Raw genomic sequence first — 17,637 nt, forward strand, 5'->3', positions numbered from 1 at the left:
CCATTGTGATTCTAACTTACCCATAGAATATCCATACCAATGGTATAGTGGCACAAAGGCAATGGATTATTCCCATTGTGATTCTAACTTACCCATAGAATATCCATACCAATGGTATAGTGGCACAAAGGCAATGGATTATTCCCATTGTGATTCTAACTTACCCATAGAATATCCATACCAATGGTATAGTGGCACAAAGGCAAAGGATTATTCCCATTGTGATTCTAACTTACCCATTGTATATCCATTCCCAATGGTATAGTTGCTAGAAGGCAAAGGATTATTCCCATCAAGATTAGATTATTGCAGCTTGGATGAGAGTACATGATAATCCTGAAAAGAAAAAATCAATGAAATCTGTATTTTTAATGGTTTCTTGAACAAAATAATTCTGCGATGTCAGTTTTATTGAAAACCCTGTAATTTTCGGACGCACATTATTCCATGGAAATCGGTTTCTAGGAATCCATGAATTAATTTAATCTTTATTTCATACTCTCAGTGTAATTTTACCTTAAAAGGATAATTAAAATCAAGAGATTAAATTAAAATTGTTTACTTTGGATATCGAGATCAAGCAATCGGGATTACGAGCATATATTAAGTAACCTCCTATAGTTGAACTTGTTGTTGAAGACCAGGAGGCAGATCGCAATAATAATACCGAGGAGGCTGAAGCCCAGTAGAGGCAGGTAGAGGCCGGGGCTGACCGTCTGGAGATCAGGGAGGATAATAGTTCGATCCTGAGGAGGTTTCCCACTCTTCCAGACTATCAGCTCTTTACCTTCATCAACACTATTATCAAATTTAAAACTTGGTTTTGATTTTTCAATCACAAAAAAAGATTGAATGCACATTTTTCCGAAAATATGTTTCTGTCTTTAGTTTACGCTAATTTAACAATTCGGTCCTTATCCCACTAAGCTGAGACGACTGTGACTTTCTATTACAATTTAACCTATTATACATTCATTTTTAGCCTTATCTTTTAAACGTTTTTGTTGCGCTTCTTCGTTTGACTTTTTTTGCCATTTTTATTCGGTTCTAGCGATTTTTAATAGTTTCGTTTCTTCAATCATTTGTTAATAGATACTTCGAGACGAACATAAATATCAAAATGTTTAAAAAAAGTATACTTCTAGTTAGTTTTGATTTGGATTTAGTTGGAGACAATGAGTTTATAATTATTGAGAAAGAAATCAACAGATCAATAAAAGGGAAAGTTTGCCAAAAATGAATAACCATATAATAAACCGTGTTCTATTTTTTATTTTCATTTGATGAAAAAATTTACCCCGTCCTCTCCAAGCTCGTCTTGTACCCCGCCCCCTAACATTTGTCGGCAACCTTGTGATTTTTCAGGTTCATGTAGTTTAAGATATTCACTCGAGGTTGCACAAAAAAAAAGTCCGCTACCATCCCCTAACATTCTTTGAAAAGCAATGCAAGGCTAAGCCACTGAATTATTGGTATCTGTGGCAGATGGGTAATATCAAATTCTCTGAAAGTAGTTGAGTTTTTGCCACAAACTCTAATTTTCTAATCCCTATATCTTTGCAAGCTGACTGTGTAAACCTTTAATATTTCAAACTTAGATTGTTTGATCTATGACTATTCATAGTTTGAAATATCTAAGGTCTACGGCATTGGGTTGCAAAGATATAGGGATTAGAAAATCAGAGTTTGTGGCAACAACTCAATTCCTTTGAATAGACTAATCGATTTAAAATTTTTAATGAGTCGTTCATTTGCCTCTCTCTCTTGTACAAGTCAGCTAAAAATGCAACTTCTTTTAATAAAAAAATCTTAAACACAGTCTTGAGAAGAAGTTTTTTTTTGTATATTTGCCCAATCTGTAATCTGTATGTTTTATCAAGAAAAACAAACTTGTTCGGGATTATATGAGACGTTTTGACATCTCAAGATGTGAGAACATTTAGACATACATAAAGTTTCAGAACACGGGAAAAAAATACTTATTAAAATTTTTTATCATTCTTTTAAATAAGTTAGATAATTAGGAAAAATTTTGAAATTTTTTTGGTATAATTTTTTTTTCCCCAAAATTGGTGAAAATATTAGAACTTGAATAAGTNTCTTATATCAACATGAAGGCCGTAAACTACAAGAATACGGGGAGAAGTGTTCGTGAAAAATTAAAGGGGTTAAAGGCTAAAAAATCCTGATTTGAATTCGTAATCGATTTGTATTTTTTTTTTATCTGACATTTTAATGATAATGATAATTGTAAAAAACTGTTCAACACATAGTCAAGTGAAATCCCCATAATTAATATATTGCAGTTAAAAAGGAATTTTTTGCAATAAAAGATTTCAAATTTTTCTTTTTTTCACGAACACTCCCTTTAATATTTAGTATTAGGATATGTAAACAGTTCAGTAATTGACAGCTTTACTCTTTAAATTGACATGAAACCCCCTCCCCCTCATTTGAAGCTTTTACCTTTAATGAGTATAAAAAGGCCAAAATCATTATGAAACACGATTTTAAAATGATAAGTTTGACTATATGTTTTGTTGAGAGATTTTTTCGTTACGATAAAAAAATTACATGGATTACAGAGTTTTACTTCTACTCGCGGAATTAAACGGATTCACAAACAATATAACTGAGCTCTTGTCACAAACTCTGATTTTTAACCCTTACATCTTTACAACCCGATGTCGTGCAAGACCTAATATTTCAAATTTTGAATTCTGATGGATCAAATAGACAAAGTTCAAAGTATAATATAGGACACTGACGTGCATCGTTTAGGGCAAATTTTAATTGACGAGTTAAAGTTATGCTGAAAAAGTTTTTTTTTTCGGTAAAGTATCTAAAATAGAGAAAAATTATATTTTGAAAAGTTTAATAACCGAGCTTTAGTTCTGAAGTAAAACATGGATTAAAAAATAAATAAACATTTTGACAGTTTGATTTTTTTTCTTAATTTTTTTTAAAAATATTTTTTTAGGCACCCTGTTGAATAAAACACGAACTATAACGGCCCAAAGTTTAACGACTGTCCGCAATGAAACTGAGAGTAAAAGCGAATAATAATTTAAATTTCTCTCTGAATTTTAGTTTCGTCAAAAACCAATATGAACTTGCAGAATCCGGCCATAAATTCATCACTCGGCCGACTAGTCGAATCGTAAAAGCTTCCAAATATTAATAATTTCAAGATGAGTTTTCAAAACATACACTGATTGTAGGACTGACGGGGGTATTTAAAACATTTTCAGATGTTTCAACAGAATAGCGGGGATATTAACTAAATTACAGTAAAATTATATTTTAAGGGATTCAAAAGAAAGAAAAGAGTGATTATATTTTTACAGCTCTTTGGGACACTTTTCCGACCCATGATACTCATTTTTCTACCACTTTGGCACAGTGGTACATTAAAAAATATACAAAATATACAAAATATACAAAATATACTATTTCAAATTGAAACGGTCTGTGTGTTTGTCAATATTGATGTGTCTCATTGTTCAACGGACTATTTCAAATTGAGTCTAAACTCGTCTTCCTCTTCCATACTTTTATGGTTCTCACTGTAACATATGCAGGATTATTTTAAAAAGTTACATTCAGTCATGTTAATCAAATTAACAGTTTGATGCAAAATAATAAATTTTATTCTTTTTTCTTCATTTTTTTCTAAGCCACAGAGATAAAACATAGATTTAAGTCAATTCCTCTTATACAGTGCAATAGGAAGACGACATTTCAGCAATCTTATAAATATTTGATGTCATTAAGCAATAGTGTTACCAGTATCATGCAAATCAACTTATTAAGTGAAATGGGTCTGTGTAGTTGTAACACAGTGCACACTTTACAACTGCTGTTTTTCGTGTTATTTAACAATTAACTTGACACACTTCACTAATCTTTCAATGCGTTCTGCAGTAATCTGCGGTACTCTGACCTATCAGTCGTCTTCCTATTCCACAGTTTAATGAGTCCCACAGTATAAATCAACGTTTATCAATAAATCATTAAATGAAATTTTATGATATTTTGTCCAAATCTCTTACTTATGGTCGATGAGCTGTTCAATCTTAGTCCAGGCCATTCTATCTCCAGTCTCTTCACTAAACGCTACAGAACCCTGAAATGGGGGAAAAAATTTAAAAAAACATTTTTGGTAAAATTGAATCATTTCAAAGATATACAAGAACAAGTTCCATAAAAATATTAATTTCAAAATTTAAATATTTTTGACAAATCCAATGTCGTGGACCTTGGATATTTTAACGTTTGAATTCTGTTAGGTCAAATATTCTAAGTTTTAAGTATTAAAGGTTAACATCATAAGGTTGCAAAGATATAGGGATTAGAAAATTAGATTTTGCGGCAAAGACTCAATTCCTTTTACAATTTTATACCGGTTGCTAACAATAAAAAATATTGATTCTACTCTACCATCTTACAATGTCATTCCTTACATTTACATTATATTTACCAATCTTCTCTCCATTTTTTTCTTACATTTACTTTACATTTACCAACCTTCTTTCCCTTTACATTCCTTACATTTACTTTACATTTACCCACCTTCTTTCCATTTACATTCCTTGAAGCTGAGGCCCCAAAACTGCAACTTGTGTATTTCAAGAACAATAGTTTGAATAATGAGAAAAACGCAGGAACAAATGGTTTGCAATCCCCTAACTTTTTTAGCTCAAACAACCAGCAAGATATTTCAGCATATATCATATTTATTTTTTATAATGTTTTTAGCAAAACAATTCAGCTTCATGGAATGTTGAAATTTTCCAGATGGGATAATATATTTGATTTTGAACATCTGTAAACTTCTTCTTAAAGCTTTTTTAAAATAAAAAAAACTAGGTATGATTAAACCGTGGCAAAGCTGGGTTCCCAAGCTATAAAGCAATTGGTATTTAGTTAAGCATCCCGTTAATTATTCACAATCTGAAGAAGGATCAAGGAAAATAACGTGTGCAGAGGCCGAACTTAAAGAATTTGAGCCTGAGTCGCGGCTTAAAGTCAAATATGGTGGGTTCCACTTAAAATCGTATTCAATGTTTCAAGAGTTAAGCTGGCCTTCAATTGAAACCGGTTTTGGGGGGATTTGAGACGCGGCTCAAATTCATTCGGTCTCAGTACAATTAATAAAAATTATCTTACAGAGATTCCAAGGAATTTAACGGACTCCATCTGCTCCTGCATGATGTCAGCGACAGCCTTGTTGTCGTAGTTGTAGTCGTCCAGGGACATCCCTCTAGCTTCAAGCACTCCAGCAGTAGCATTCAAAGCTGAAAATATATTAATAATAAACTCCAGCAGTAGTATTCAAAGCTGGAAATATGTTAATACTAAACTCCAGTAGTAGTATTCAAAGCTGGAAATATTTCAATAATAAACTCCAGCAGTAGTATTCAAAGCTGGAAATATATTAATAATAAACTCCAGCAGTAGTATTCAAAGCTGGAAATATGTTAATACTAAACTCCAGTAGTAGTATTCAAAGCTGGAAAAATAATAAACTCCAGCAGTAGTATTCAAAGCTGGAAATATATTAATAATAAACTCCAGCAGTAGTATTCAAAGATAATCTTATGTGCATCAATTGTATGTTAGTATATCAATAGAACGATTTTCCCAACTATTTTTATCAATTACTATGAATTACTAACTCTCCCCAAAAAGAACAAAATTAATTTGGGTGGTTTGGAAATAAGAGGGGGGAAGATGTTTTTGTATATATTCAACCCAGAACCAGCTTCATCTATTTCTATCGTTAAATTGATACAAGGACCCATGGGGGGGGGGATTTTACAAAGTGCCCCCCTTTTTTCCCAATCAAAGGGGCACGGAGTCAAATGGTGTAAATGTTGGCTCGGAATGTAAATTTGCATGCTCTGTGAAGTCTGACCCTCCCTCCCTCATTTAAATAAAACTAAAGAAACCAAATAATATGAGTAAGCAACGTCACCATCTTCTATAAAATGAAGTTCAAAATGCAGTTTTTAAATATCAAGGCTGTCACGTAGGAATCGAGTAGGATTTATAAAACTGCATTAATCCAATCAACACAAAGCATCATTTATCATTGGATTGCAGACTGCAGAGTACAGGGTGTACCAAAAACAAAAAAGGAACAGAAAATCCAAAAATTCTTTTGATTTTTGAAATAAAAATCATGCGGTATGCCTGATTGAAGGTCGTTTTTTCTAGAAAAAATATTTACTTTGTATCCCTTTATCCACCCTGTCCTGGTTAAATTCAAACTCAATATCCATGGTAGCCATTTAGGTTTTGCATGCTTCGATATAATTTCAATAATTTTCTTGATACATGGCCAGACAGAGACATATATATCATATTATAGATAGATAGGTAGGTAGATAGATGTAAAGAAGGATAGAAAATCTAGATAATATATACATACATACTATCTATAAATAATATCTATAAATGTATGGTTGTAATCTCTGTCTGTTTTTTTTTATTTTTTCGATCATAACTCAGGAACCCCAGGACCAATTTGCCTCAAATTTTGATTGGGGACCTCGGGAGAGCCATAAGAATGTTCATAGTTTGGTTTTGAGATTCTATGCGGGAGTAACTGTATGTAACCTGGGCAGTGCTGGGTTTCCAAGCTAGTATAATATACATATATAAAGTAGTAATCTCTGCTTGTCTGTCTGTTCATTGAGTGAGTTGATTTTTACAAGGAAAGTAACCGAGAATAAAGAGCAAAAAAAGACTGGCTAGCAGGAGCAGGATCGTAGGTACAAGGTTTTGGGAAACAGAATTACAAGGATACATGGGCACAGGAATACAGAGATACAGAGATACAGAGATAAAGGTATACATGGGTTCTATAACAGGGACACAGCCACGTACAGGGCCGGATACAGGAATACAGGAATCCTAAAATACGGGGATACAGCTCGGGAAAGGAATAAGAATGTATTATATTTACAAAATATATATATATATATATAAAGGTATTTACCTACAGCCATCGCCCAAACAGCATCGTAGGCTAAAGGTGCCTCAAGATATCCCTCAGGCATGATATTCTTACTCAGCATAGCAGCATACCTAGAACATTATTCTTACTCAGTATAGCAGAGTACCTAGAACAATATTCTTACTTAGAATAGCAGCGTACCTAGAACGTTAATTCTACTTAGCATAGCAGCATACCTAGAACATTAATCTTACTCAGCATAGCAGCGTACATAAAACATTATTCTTACTCAGCATAGCAGCGTACCTAGAACATTTATCTTACTCAGCATAGCAGCGTACCTAAAACATTATTCTTACTCAGCATAGCAGCGTACCTAGAACATTAATCTTACTCAGCATATCAGCGTACCTAGAACATTATTGTCAACGAGCTATGGACCTTTGATTTCAGCTATGTTAAACTATGAGCTCATTTATGGACCATTGATTTCAGCTATGTTAAATTATGAGCTTATTAATAGACCTTTGATTTGAGCTATGTTAAACTATGAGCTCATTTATGGACCTTTGATTTCAGCTGTGTTAAATTATGAGCTTATTAATAGACCTTTGATTACAGCTCTGTTAAACTATGAGCTCATTTATGGACCATTGATTTCAGTTATGTTAAATTATGAGCTTGTCAATAGACCTTTGATTACAGCTTTGTTAAACTATGGAACTTTATTCTCAGCTTTGTTAAACTATGAGCTTGGCTTTGGAACTTTGATCTCAGCCAACTCAGCAATGTTAAGGTATGAGTTATGGAACCTTGATTTTAGCTCTGTTAAACTATGAGCTAATTATTTTCCACTTTAAGCTGAACCTTGAGGTAGTCAGCTCTATAAATTTCTCTAAATTCAATTTAAATTTTCATGTTTGACAAGTAGACATAAGTAGGATTAGAGTATTACAAAGCAAAGGGGAGAACAGAGATAAAAACCTTATTGGAACTTTTTATCTTCTACGCCGCAGACCATTGTATTCTTCTGTAACGCTTACATTTTCATTGAGTAGTTTTCTTAGCTCATAGTTTTTATGTAGTTAGAGTTTTTCCTTTTTTTCAGGAATGTCAAACTTTCCTTATTTGATTTTTTAAAATTTTGCTTATTTTATGTTCTTTCACTGATATATAGAAATATATATATATATATATATAAATATATATCATGCCCATCAGTTTCAGGCTTTAGTTTGGTATTAAACCCTCCTTAAAACCATTCGCAATCTTTGCTTACACTGCAAAAAGGCAGGCGGGCAGTGGTGTAAACCTACATGAGGTTGAACAAACTGGGAACGTAAAAACCAATCAGCTGAGTTTTAAAATCAATAAAACGCACCTAATATTCAAATCAGGACACTCTTAAAATTCCTGATTTAAAAGGAGCTTTTAAAGATCCGGGCAATCAAGGAATTGATTTATCGTAGAACTAACTTTAGTTTTAGATCAAAACACCTAAAAATTCCCATAAAAGAGAAAATAGTCTCACCTAAAAACCATCAATTTTTTTATAAGAAGTTTTAAAAATAAAGACTTTTATACTTATAATTGTAGGAGACCTTTTAAATTCATTTTCTATAGTGCTGTCACGATACATTTTTATATTCAATTATAAACAGTTGAATTTATTGGATTGCTTTGACGAACGAACATCAAATTTATAATTTCGAATATTTCAGATTTGGGTTGATTATTCATGAAATTAAGTATCAAACATCTTTATGATAATATCTCTAAATTTAACCCAGAAGACCAGACTATTATATCTCTATATTAAAACCAGAAGACCAGACAATTGAGATATCTCTATATTTAAACCAGAAGACCAGACAATTGAGATATCTTTATATCTAAACCAAAAAACCAGACTATTGAGATATCTCTAAATTAAAACCAGAAGACCAGACTATTGAGATATCTCTATATTTAAACCAGAAGACCAAACTATTGAGATATCTCTATATTTAAACTAGAAGCCCAGACTATTGAGATATCTCTATATTTAAACCAAAAGACCACACAAATGAGATATTTTTATATCTAAACCAAAATACCAGACTATTGAGATATCTTTAAATTAAAACCAGAAGACCAGACTATTGAGATATCTCTATATTTAAAGCAGAAGACCAGACTATTGAGATATCTCTATATTTAAACCAGAAGACCGGACTATTGAGATATCTCTATATTTAAACTAGAAGACCAGACTATTGAGATATCTCTAAATTAAAACCAGGAGACCGGACTATTGAGATATCTCTATATTTAAACCAGAAGACCAGACTATTGAGATATCTCTATATTTAAACAAGAAGACCAGACTATTGATATATCTCTAAATTAAAATCAGAAGACCAGACTATTGAGATATATCTATATTTAAACCAGAAGACCAGACTATTGAGATATCTCTATATTTAAACAAGAAGACCAGACTATTGATATATCTCTAAATTAAAACAGAAGACCAGACTATTGAGATATCTCTATATTTAAACCAGAAGACCAGACTATTGAGATATCTCTATATTTAAACCAGAAGACCAGACTATTGAGATATCTTTATATTTAAACATGAAGACCAGACTATTGCTCCTAGTGATGCCTAGACTAGAGCAGAATATCAGAGAGTAAAGCCGGTAAATCCCAAGATAAAAAGTTTTTACTCCTGGTTCTATTCCTAGCTCAGGGTAGTCTTTAAACCAACGAAGGAATATTACGTTGGTTTATACTCTCTATATAGGGATATAAACATGTATTTACAATTCAGTAAGTTAAAGTAAACTCAAGATTTAATGGATTTTAACCAAATTACTATTCTTATCTCTGAATGCAAAATGAAATATGGCAAAGATTGTCCCAATAAAAGATTAGGCATTAGAAATGTATCCACGTATTTAGTACGGTGAGTATGAAAAACTTTTTTTTCGTGTACAAGAGATGTTGCCATTGTTTATCGTTTTGACGTTGCTTGAATCTGTGAATTTGGTTCAGCTGTTTGGACTTCTATCTATCTATCTATCTATCTATCTATTTGCATGTACTCTATGTATAAACAAATAGCATATCCTTAGAAAATCTGTCAAGGGGTCCGGAAGGTCAGGAGGGGTCAGGAGGGGTCAGAAGATCAAAATGTTGAGGACTAAATGTATTGTATTCTAACTACCATCTCTCTAAATACAATTTATCCTGGATTAAAATCAGCTTACTGTCATACACAGTAAATATGAAAAACTTGGTCCGACCCCTGCTAACAAAATATTAAAGTAATTGTAATAAAAATCCCGCATTCCATGGTGTCCCATGAAATGGTACAGTAAAAAAATAGATCTGCCCGAGAAATTAAAGTGAAGGTATAATTTTCCTTATGAAAGAATTCCTAATCAAACGGTTAAACAATTAATAAATAAATAACTAGATCAAACTATTAAAAGATATATAAAATATAAAATATAAAAAATGTATTAATAAATCAATAAATCAAAAAATCAAATGATAAATAAATCTATCAATAAATAATAAAATGAGAAATCAATCAACAAACAATTTTTTTAAATCAATCAAAAACTCAAAAGCTCAATAAACTTTTCAAGAAAATAAGCAACAATAAATAAATTATTTAATTATTTAACTAAGAAATGAATCAATTAACCAGGAAATCAATTAATTGATCATGAAATTAACCACTGATCAATTGATGAATTAGTTACCTTGGATCCTCCCTAAGTTTACTGAGTAAAGAGTCGTTGAACCTTGAAACAGTTCGTCCTTAAGAATAAATAAGAATTAATTCTCAAAAATGTCGTCATCCTAAAATTTTGTGAAGACGACATATTTTTACCTGAGGCTGTCACCTCTTCTGAGTTATGATTCCACATCAAAGCTTCAGTTGTAAAATGTCCCTCTGCAGCCTGATAAGGATTAAAATATAAAGATATAAGAAAATTATGTAAAGAGACTGAAGACGTAATTTTAAGTTACCATCCTTTTATATATTCACAATTGCCTTTAACAATTGTCTGATTAAGAATGATCGAAAGATCCTTATTTCTTGAGCTGCAAATTGATAATATTGAATTTTGGTTTCTCAAATTTGTGAACTGCCGAATTTTGCTGTGCCTTCAGAATTCTAAAGTAAGAAAAACGACAATATCTTCCTCATTAAAACTCAAATTAGGATTCAACTAGGGCGTTATTGTGAATCGAAATGCCACTCTTTTTCGAATTGGGAGGTCCCTGGAAATTGCATCTACAGTCCCTGAGTCCTGACATATTTTATTTCCAGAAATTTCCTCTGTTTCTGTTTTCTGGCGGAAATAAAACTGTAAGATATACTCTAGCTGACGTAACTTTATTTTTACCATTGAAATTAGGTAACACAACGCTAATTCTTTACAAAGACGATTTCGAATTCGTCTCTTAATTCCAATGTTTATTGGAACAGGGTGTACATAACTTATGAACCTCTTCACCGAGTTGTCTCGTATTTGCATATGGGAACTTGTGAAAGGAATATTATTAGCTTAGTTTAAAACCTCGAAGTTCAGTGGGAAGACTTTTATGGGAAAAATTTAATCTCCAAGCAAAGTTTGGTTACCAATTTACTTCTATAAAATCAATCCAAGATCTAATGCCTAAATCTTAACTCATTGATTTCTTTTTACCCTTTTTACTTCAATTTTGATTTAAAAAAATGATTTTACCATCATCATCTGTTCTTGTGTACACTCTATATTTTCCTCATCCAGGTAGGATTTTCTTTTGAACCAGTCGTCTTCATACCAACCTAAATATCGATATTTGACGAGGGTAACAGATTTTTTCAGGGGTGGGGAGGGGTGTTGGGGGGGGGGGGGTATTTAGTGTTTTCTGACGGTTTAACTTTAGCTGTCTGACATTGGAACCTCTAATCCCTCAAAACTATTTCGTAATTATCTATTCCTGTATATTCCCGCCATGAAATTTAAATTCATTTACAGATTTACGCAATGGAATTAATCAAGTTTTACAAATATCCAAACTCAAAAACTCCTTATCCGATGTATTATATATTTTAGTTCTTTTGAAATGGTTAAACTATTCGGATAGAAATGTCGTCTTCATTTTCCCAGAATCTATAATAATTTTAATTGCTTTCAGTTGGTCGAAAAAAATCTTTTAAAAAAATTTTGAAAATTTGTATTGTCTAAAGAAATCTTATTTCAAAAATAATATATTTCAGCTCCAAAAGCAGACTAAATGTTCCCCGACTTACCAATGAAAAACCAAACATATTTAGGACCGAACATATTCTTTTTGTAGATTTCACAGAGAACCTTCCTTGCCGGCTTCTGGTAGAATAATCCAACTATTATTCGAGCATCCTAGGATACAGGTTATTTTAGTATCATGATTATTATTGTTATTATTATAAATATTATCATCATCATCATCCTCATCATCATCATCATCATCATTATTATTATCATTATTATTATTTATAGCATCATCACTATCATTTTTGATATAATTATTATCATTATCATCATCATTATAGATGTTATTATTACTACTTTTACTACCTGACGTTTAAGATTTTGAATTGCTGCGCTAGGATCGTCCTTGAATATTTGCCGGTTAAATATTTCAATATTCTCCGCCTTGGCTTGCTGTTCTAGATTGTCCAGGGTTGTGGCGAATACTTCCTCCGCCTCCTTCAAGATTAAAACAATTAATGGAACTGTTCAGATATTTCAATAATAAGTGAGATACCAATTTAAATTGAGAGGATTCGAAGGTTTCAAAGATGAATTTTCTAAAAAGATTTCGCGGATTTCAGATCAAACTTATGTTGGACCATTTTCAAGAATTTTATTATACTAGCCTTAGAGGGCGCTTCGCGCCCATCTTCTAAATTAATTGTGTACATGTTCTCTTTGTGTACATCGTAAAACAAAACAAAAATAATTCGCGGATTTTCACAAAAAATTTCGTGGATTTTCAAAATTTTAAAAAAATTTAATGACGATCGAATTTTGATGGAGACAAATATTTAAAATTTCAATCATTCATAAACCTTCCCTGGGGTCCTTAGATGTCCCACAAAAAATGTGGGCCCGATCGGTTCAGCCGTTTTGACGTTTATTGGATACAAACAAACAAACAGACAAACACACAGACAAGCCAAATTTATATATAGGCTAGAAATTCAAGGCGCTTCGCGCCCTTCTTTCTAGCCTTAGAGGGCGCTTCGTGCCCATCTTCTAAATTAATTGTGAACATGTTCTCTTTGTGTACATCGTAAAACAAAACAAAAATAATTCGCGGATTTTCACAAAAAATTTCGCGGATTTTCAAAATTTTAAAAAATTTAATGACGATCGAATTTTGATGTAGACAAATATTTAAAATTTCAATCATTCATAAACCTTCCCTGGAGTCCCTAGATGTCCCACAAAAAATTTGGGCCCGATCGGTTCAGTCGTTTTGACGTTTATTGGATACAATCAGACAGACAAACAGACAAACAAGCCAAATTTATATATAGATATATATTTAAAATTCATCATTAACTTTTTCATTGCAACTTATAATTATACTAGGCTTTTAAGGGCGCTTCGCGCCCATCTTCTATTTAAATTGTGAACATGTTCTTTTTGTTTACATTTTAAAACAAAGAAGAAAAAAATTTGGCGGATTTAAAAAAAATATGCGGATTTTCAAGAATTTAAATTGTTTACCAAATTAAAAATCTTTAAAACACATTTTTTAAAATTTTTATCATTCATAAATATACAGGAAAAATATGTATTGGCGAAACTGGTGAAAGAAAATTGAGCCAATACATATTTTTCCTGTGGGGCCCTACTAAAAAATCAAACAGCTCGATATAAAATGGAGTACCATCTGCAAAGCATGTATAATCATATGGTAGGGCGAACCGCGTCAGTTGTCTCTCCCTTCTATTCCTTGCTCCCTGGAAAATACATATTAAACAGTCTCTCGTGTTAAAAGTTTTTAAAATACTTATTGAGATGTTTCCCCCCACATTTAAGCTGTTTGCAAATAAATACAATTAAAAAGCAGGAATTTGATTAATTGATTAAGCAAAATTTGATAAAATAATTATAAATAGAACCTGTATAACAGAAATTCTTTGCCACTTGTATTTCTTAAACATGGTAACCCTGGTCGGATTATGTACTGTAGCAGAAGGGTGGGTTCGGAACAGGGTGGGAAACCTGCAAAAAAAGACTGAGATATGGATAGATAGATGGATAATTAGAGATTGAGATAATGGTTATAGATCTGAGGGAGGAGAGGCTTTGAGTAGTGCATGGGCATCATTTTGAGACATTTATGTTTTTTAACGATAACAGTGTTTCAAAAAAAAGTAAGTTATTAATTTAATTTAAAGCACATAAGGACATTATGCGAACTTTTTATTTTTGAGCAAAGATATCTACCAAAACAAATTTTTCAAAACGAAAAACGAAAATCAATTTTCTAATCTTTATGAAAAATCGTTTTGGTTAATATCTTTGCTGATATTAATATTGTTAATATCTTTGTTGCAGAGCCTCATAAAAATCTAAAAACTTGCAATATTCAAAATCGGACATCAACCCGGTGCCCATCAGTAGCTTTGGAGAGGGATACAGCTCCATAATATACAGTGATCTTGTATACCTGTTCCTATTGGAGAGGGATAGAGCTCCATAATGTACAGTGATCTTGTATACCTGTTCCTATTGGAGAGGGATACAGCTCCATAATATACAGTGATCTTGTATACCTGTTATTATTGGAGAGGGATAGAGCTCCATAATGTACAGTGATCTTGTATACCTGTTCCTATTAAAGAGGATACAGCTCCATAATATACAGTGATCTTGTATAACTGTTCCTATTGGGGAGGGATACAGCTCCATAATGTACAGTGATCTTGTATAACTATTCCTATTGGGGAGGGATACAGCTCCATAATGTACAGTGATTTTGTATAACTGTTCCTATTGGAGAGGGATAGAGCTCCATAATATACAGTGATCTTGTATACCTGTTCCTATCGGAGAGGGATAGAGCTCCATAATATACAGTACAAGCTCCATAATATACAGTGATCTTGTATACCTGTTCCTATTGGAGAGGGCTGGACTGGAAGCTCCATAACAAACAGTGATTAGGTTCCATTGTGAAGCAGCTTCAGCTAGAGTCGTGCAAACGGTTGAACAACCAGATAAAATCATTAACTAAACAAATCAAATTCTAGCCACAGCGTAAAGGTTGCATACACATTAAAAATCTGTACAGAAATCAAAACTTCATAATTAAGAATATAAACTCATAATTTAAACTTTTTATACTTCTTAAGCAGTGTAAACGACTAAATTACGGAATCATTGTTTCTGATTAACTTGTAACTGTTATAACTTTGAAACTGTTCAAATACAGGTCTCAAATCTAAATTTTCTAATCCCTATATTTGTGAAACCTGATGTCGTAGACCGTTGATATTTCAAGCAAAAAATTCTGCAAGATCAAATATTCAAGTGTTTGAAATATCAACCGGTTACATCATATCAGATGTAGGGATTAAAAAAATTACAGCTTGAGACATTTGTTCAGTTCTTTTAAGATATTTTGACTGTAAAAAAGCAGAATTTAAAAAAATTTGAACTATTTAACGTATGAATATCTGTGTACTTTCAGCACTGTTCAAATCAAATTCTTTGTGCTTGTGCACGTGCAGTTTAACAACATGCGCAATTGCCTCCTAAACTTTATTATCAGCTTCCTTCTGTACTTATCTGCGCAGAGTCAACGCACCAATTTCAAAGATTTTAAATAATAAAGTGTAATAGGGTTTTTAAGTTATAAAGGGATTGTTCGCGAAATTAAAGGTGGTAAAGAATGAAATATAATCGAATTGTTATTTAATTGTTTTTTATCTTTATTACCATCCGATGTTTCTGTAAAATGTCGGACAAGGTGTATTATTGAATTATAATGTATTAAAAACCCCATTTTATTTTGGCTACACTTCTTTTTTAAGATGAATAAAAGCTAAAAATGTTAAAAAATGTTATTTTACCTTCTGTGGCGCTTTGTAAATAAGTTCATAGAGTGCGTATGCCCCCAGGCCACTATCACACTAATCACAACAAAAATGTACAAATAGGTTGTAAAAGGAACTGTGAGTTCTCATCACAAACTCTGATTTTTAAATCCCTGTAATCCGATGTAACCCGATGTCTTAGACCTTGGATATTTAAAACTATGAATTTTGTTAGTTTAAACAGTCTAAGTTTGAAATATCAAAGAATCATCAAGTTGCAAAGATGCTGGGATTAGAAATATTAAGTTTGTGGTAAGAACTCAGTTCCTTTATTCAATTCTTAAAATTCCCTTATGATATATTTTTCTTAACTGAATTTCATGATAAAAATTAATGGAATTTTCCAATTTTTATTGAATCTGCAGAGTCACCTCTTTATAAAAGTTGAAAAGTAATTAAAAGTTGAAAAAGTAATTTATGTAGCTTACATTATACAATCAAGCATTTATTTTCGATCATTTAATAATACATAAAATATTAAATATATCGAAATGTGGCATAAGGTCGAACCAGGGAAATATTTTATAGGCAGACTANCCTGAATTCTATAATATTAAATATATATCTGTCTGGGGGGCATTACCTGTTCACATCTATACTCGCGTGTAATCCCAACTGCAGTCCTCAAAAAACTAAGATTAGCCTAAAATAGCTCTATTTTTGAACCTACCATATCATCTTTAGCTGCTAGATTAAGATGGTATCCTCGTAGTAAATCAGGATGCTTGTTCACATCCTCCAGAGCTAGCTGCGCTGCGGGCAGACAAGCCTGGCCACCCTGCCACCCATCAGATCCCTAGGTATTTAGAGGTTTAAAGGGACTGTTATTTGAATTAAAATGATCTAAACAACTATCTGGATTGGAAAGTAAAGATCTAAAGAGCTACCTGGATTAGAAAGTAAAAATCTAAACAGCTACCTAGATTGGAAAGGAAAAATCTAAAGAGCTACCTGGATTGGAAAGTAAAAATCTAAAGAGCTACCTGAATTGGAAAGGAAAAATCTAAACAACTACCTGGATTGGAAAGGAAAAATCTAATTAACTACCTGGATTGGAAAGGTTCCTGCCAGGTATATCTGCCGAAGTGCTGACCCAAGACTGCAGAGACCCAGTAGCAGTGTCAATTGTAGAGTAGAACTCAACGCCATAACACTTATTGCTTCTAATTCATCTTCTGAAAATAAGATATTAAATGCAAGACGGTTTTAATTTCTCCTTTTTATCGATTTGAATATTCTTATTTACTTTTATTATATTATTATAATTGAACTATTTACTCTCTTCTCATGATTTCTGTAAAATATTTTAAGTAAAATACCAATTTTGATCTCAATATTCAAGCTGATAACGGTTTTACTGATAACGGTGACACATCGGCTTTACTTAAAGTTTTAGGCTATTTTTTACCCTATTATACATGATAGCCAAACCTGTAAACAATTAATGGTCCTTTTAATGTTACTTTTATCACTGTACACTGTGTAAAGCAATTGTATGTATTCACATTATAACTATATCTATATTGGATACGAG

The 17,637-nt window shown here is 32.2% G+C and overlaps 1 protein-coding gene across 1 annotated transcript in view; it reads right to left on the reverse strand.

Annotated features, from left to right (window-relative positions):
• LOC111715783 (gamma-aminobutyric acid type B receptor subunit 1) overlaps positions 1-17,279 on the reverse strand; it is a gene marked incomplete at its 3' end in the record, with an annotated part of 19,284 nt that extends 2,005 nt beyond the window's left edge. Inside the window, 16 exon segments of the mRNA XM_023491151.1 lie at positions 237-336; positions 613-882; positions 1,756-1,777; positions 4,051-4,126; positions 5,170-5,297; positions 7,004-7,092; positions 10,717-10,774; positions 10,848-10,917; positions 11,710-11,792; positions 12,261-12,369; positions 12,568-12,699; positions 14,124-14,226; positions 15,119-15,237; positions 16,080-16,139; positions 16,774-16,899; positions 17,151-17,279. Coding sequence (XP_023346919.1) covers positions 237-336; positions 613-882; positions 1,756-1,777; positions 4,051-4,126; positions 5,170-5,297; positions 7,004-7,092; positions 10,717-10,774; positions 10,848-10,917; positions 11,710-11,792; positions 12,261-12,369; positions 12,568-12,699; positions 14,124-14,226; positions 15,119-15,237; positions 16,080-16,139; positions 16,774-16,899; positions 17,151-17,252 — 1,647 coding nt within the window.
• Positions 17,280-17,637: the final 358 nt, after the last annotated feature.

This window comes from Eurytemora carolleeae, unplaced genomic scaffold (assembly GCF_000591075.1).
Source record: "Eurytemora carolleeae unplaced genomic scaffold, Eaff_2.0 scaffold1870, whole genome shotgun sequence".
Classification (NCBI taxonomy): Eukaryota; Metazoa; Arthropoda; class Copepoda; order Calanoida; family Temoridae; genus Eurytemora; species Eurytemora carolleeae.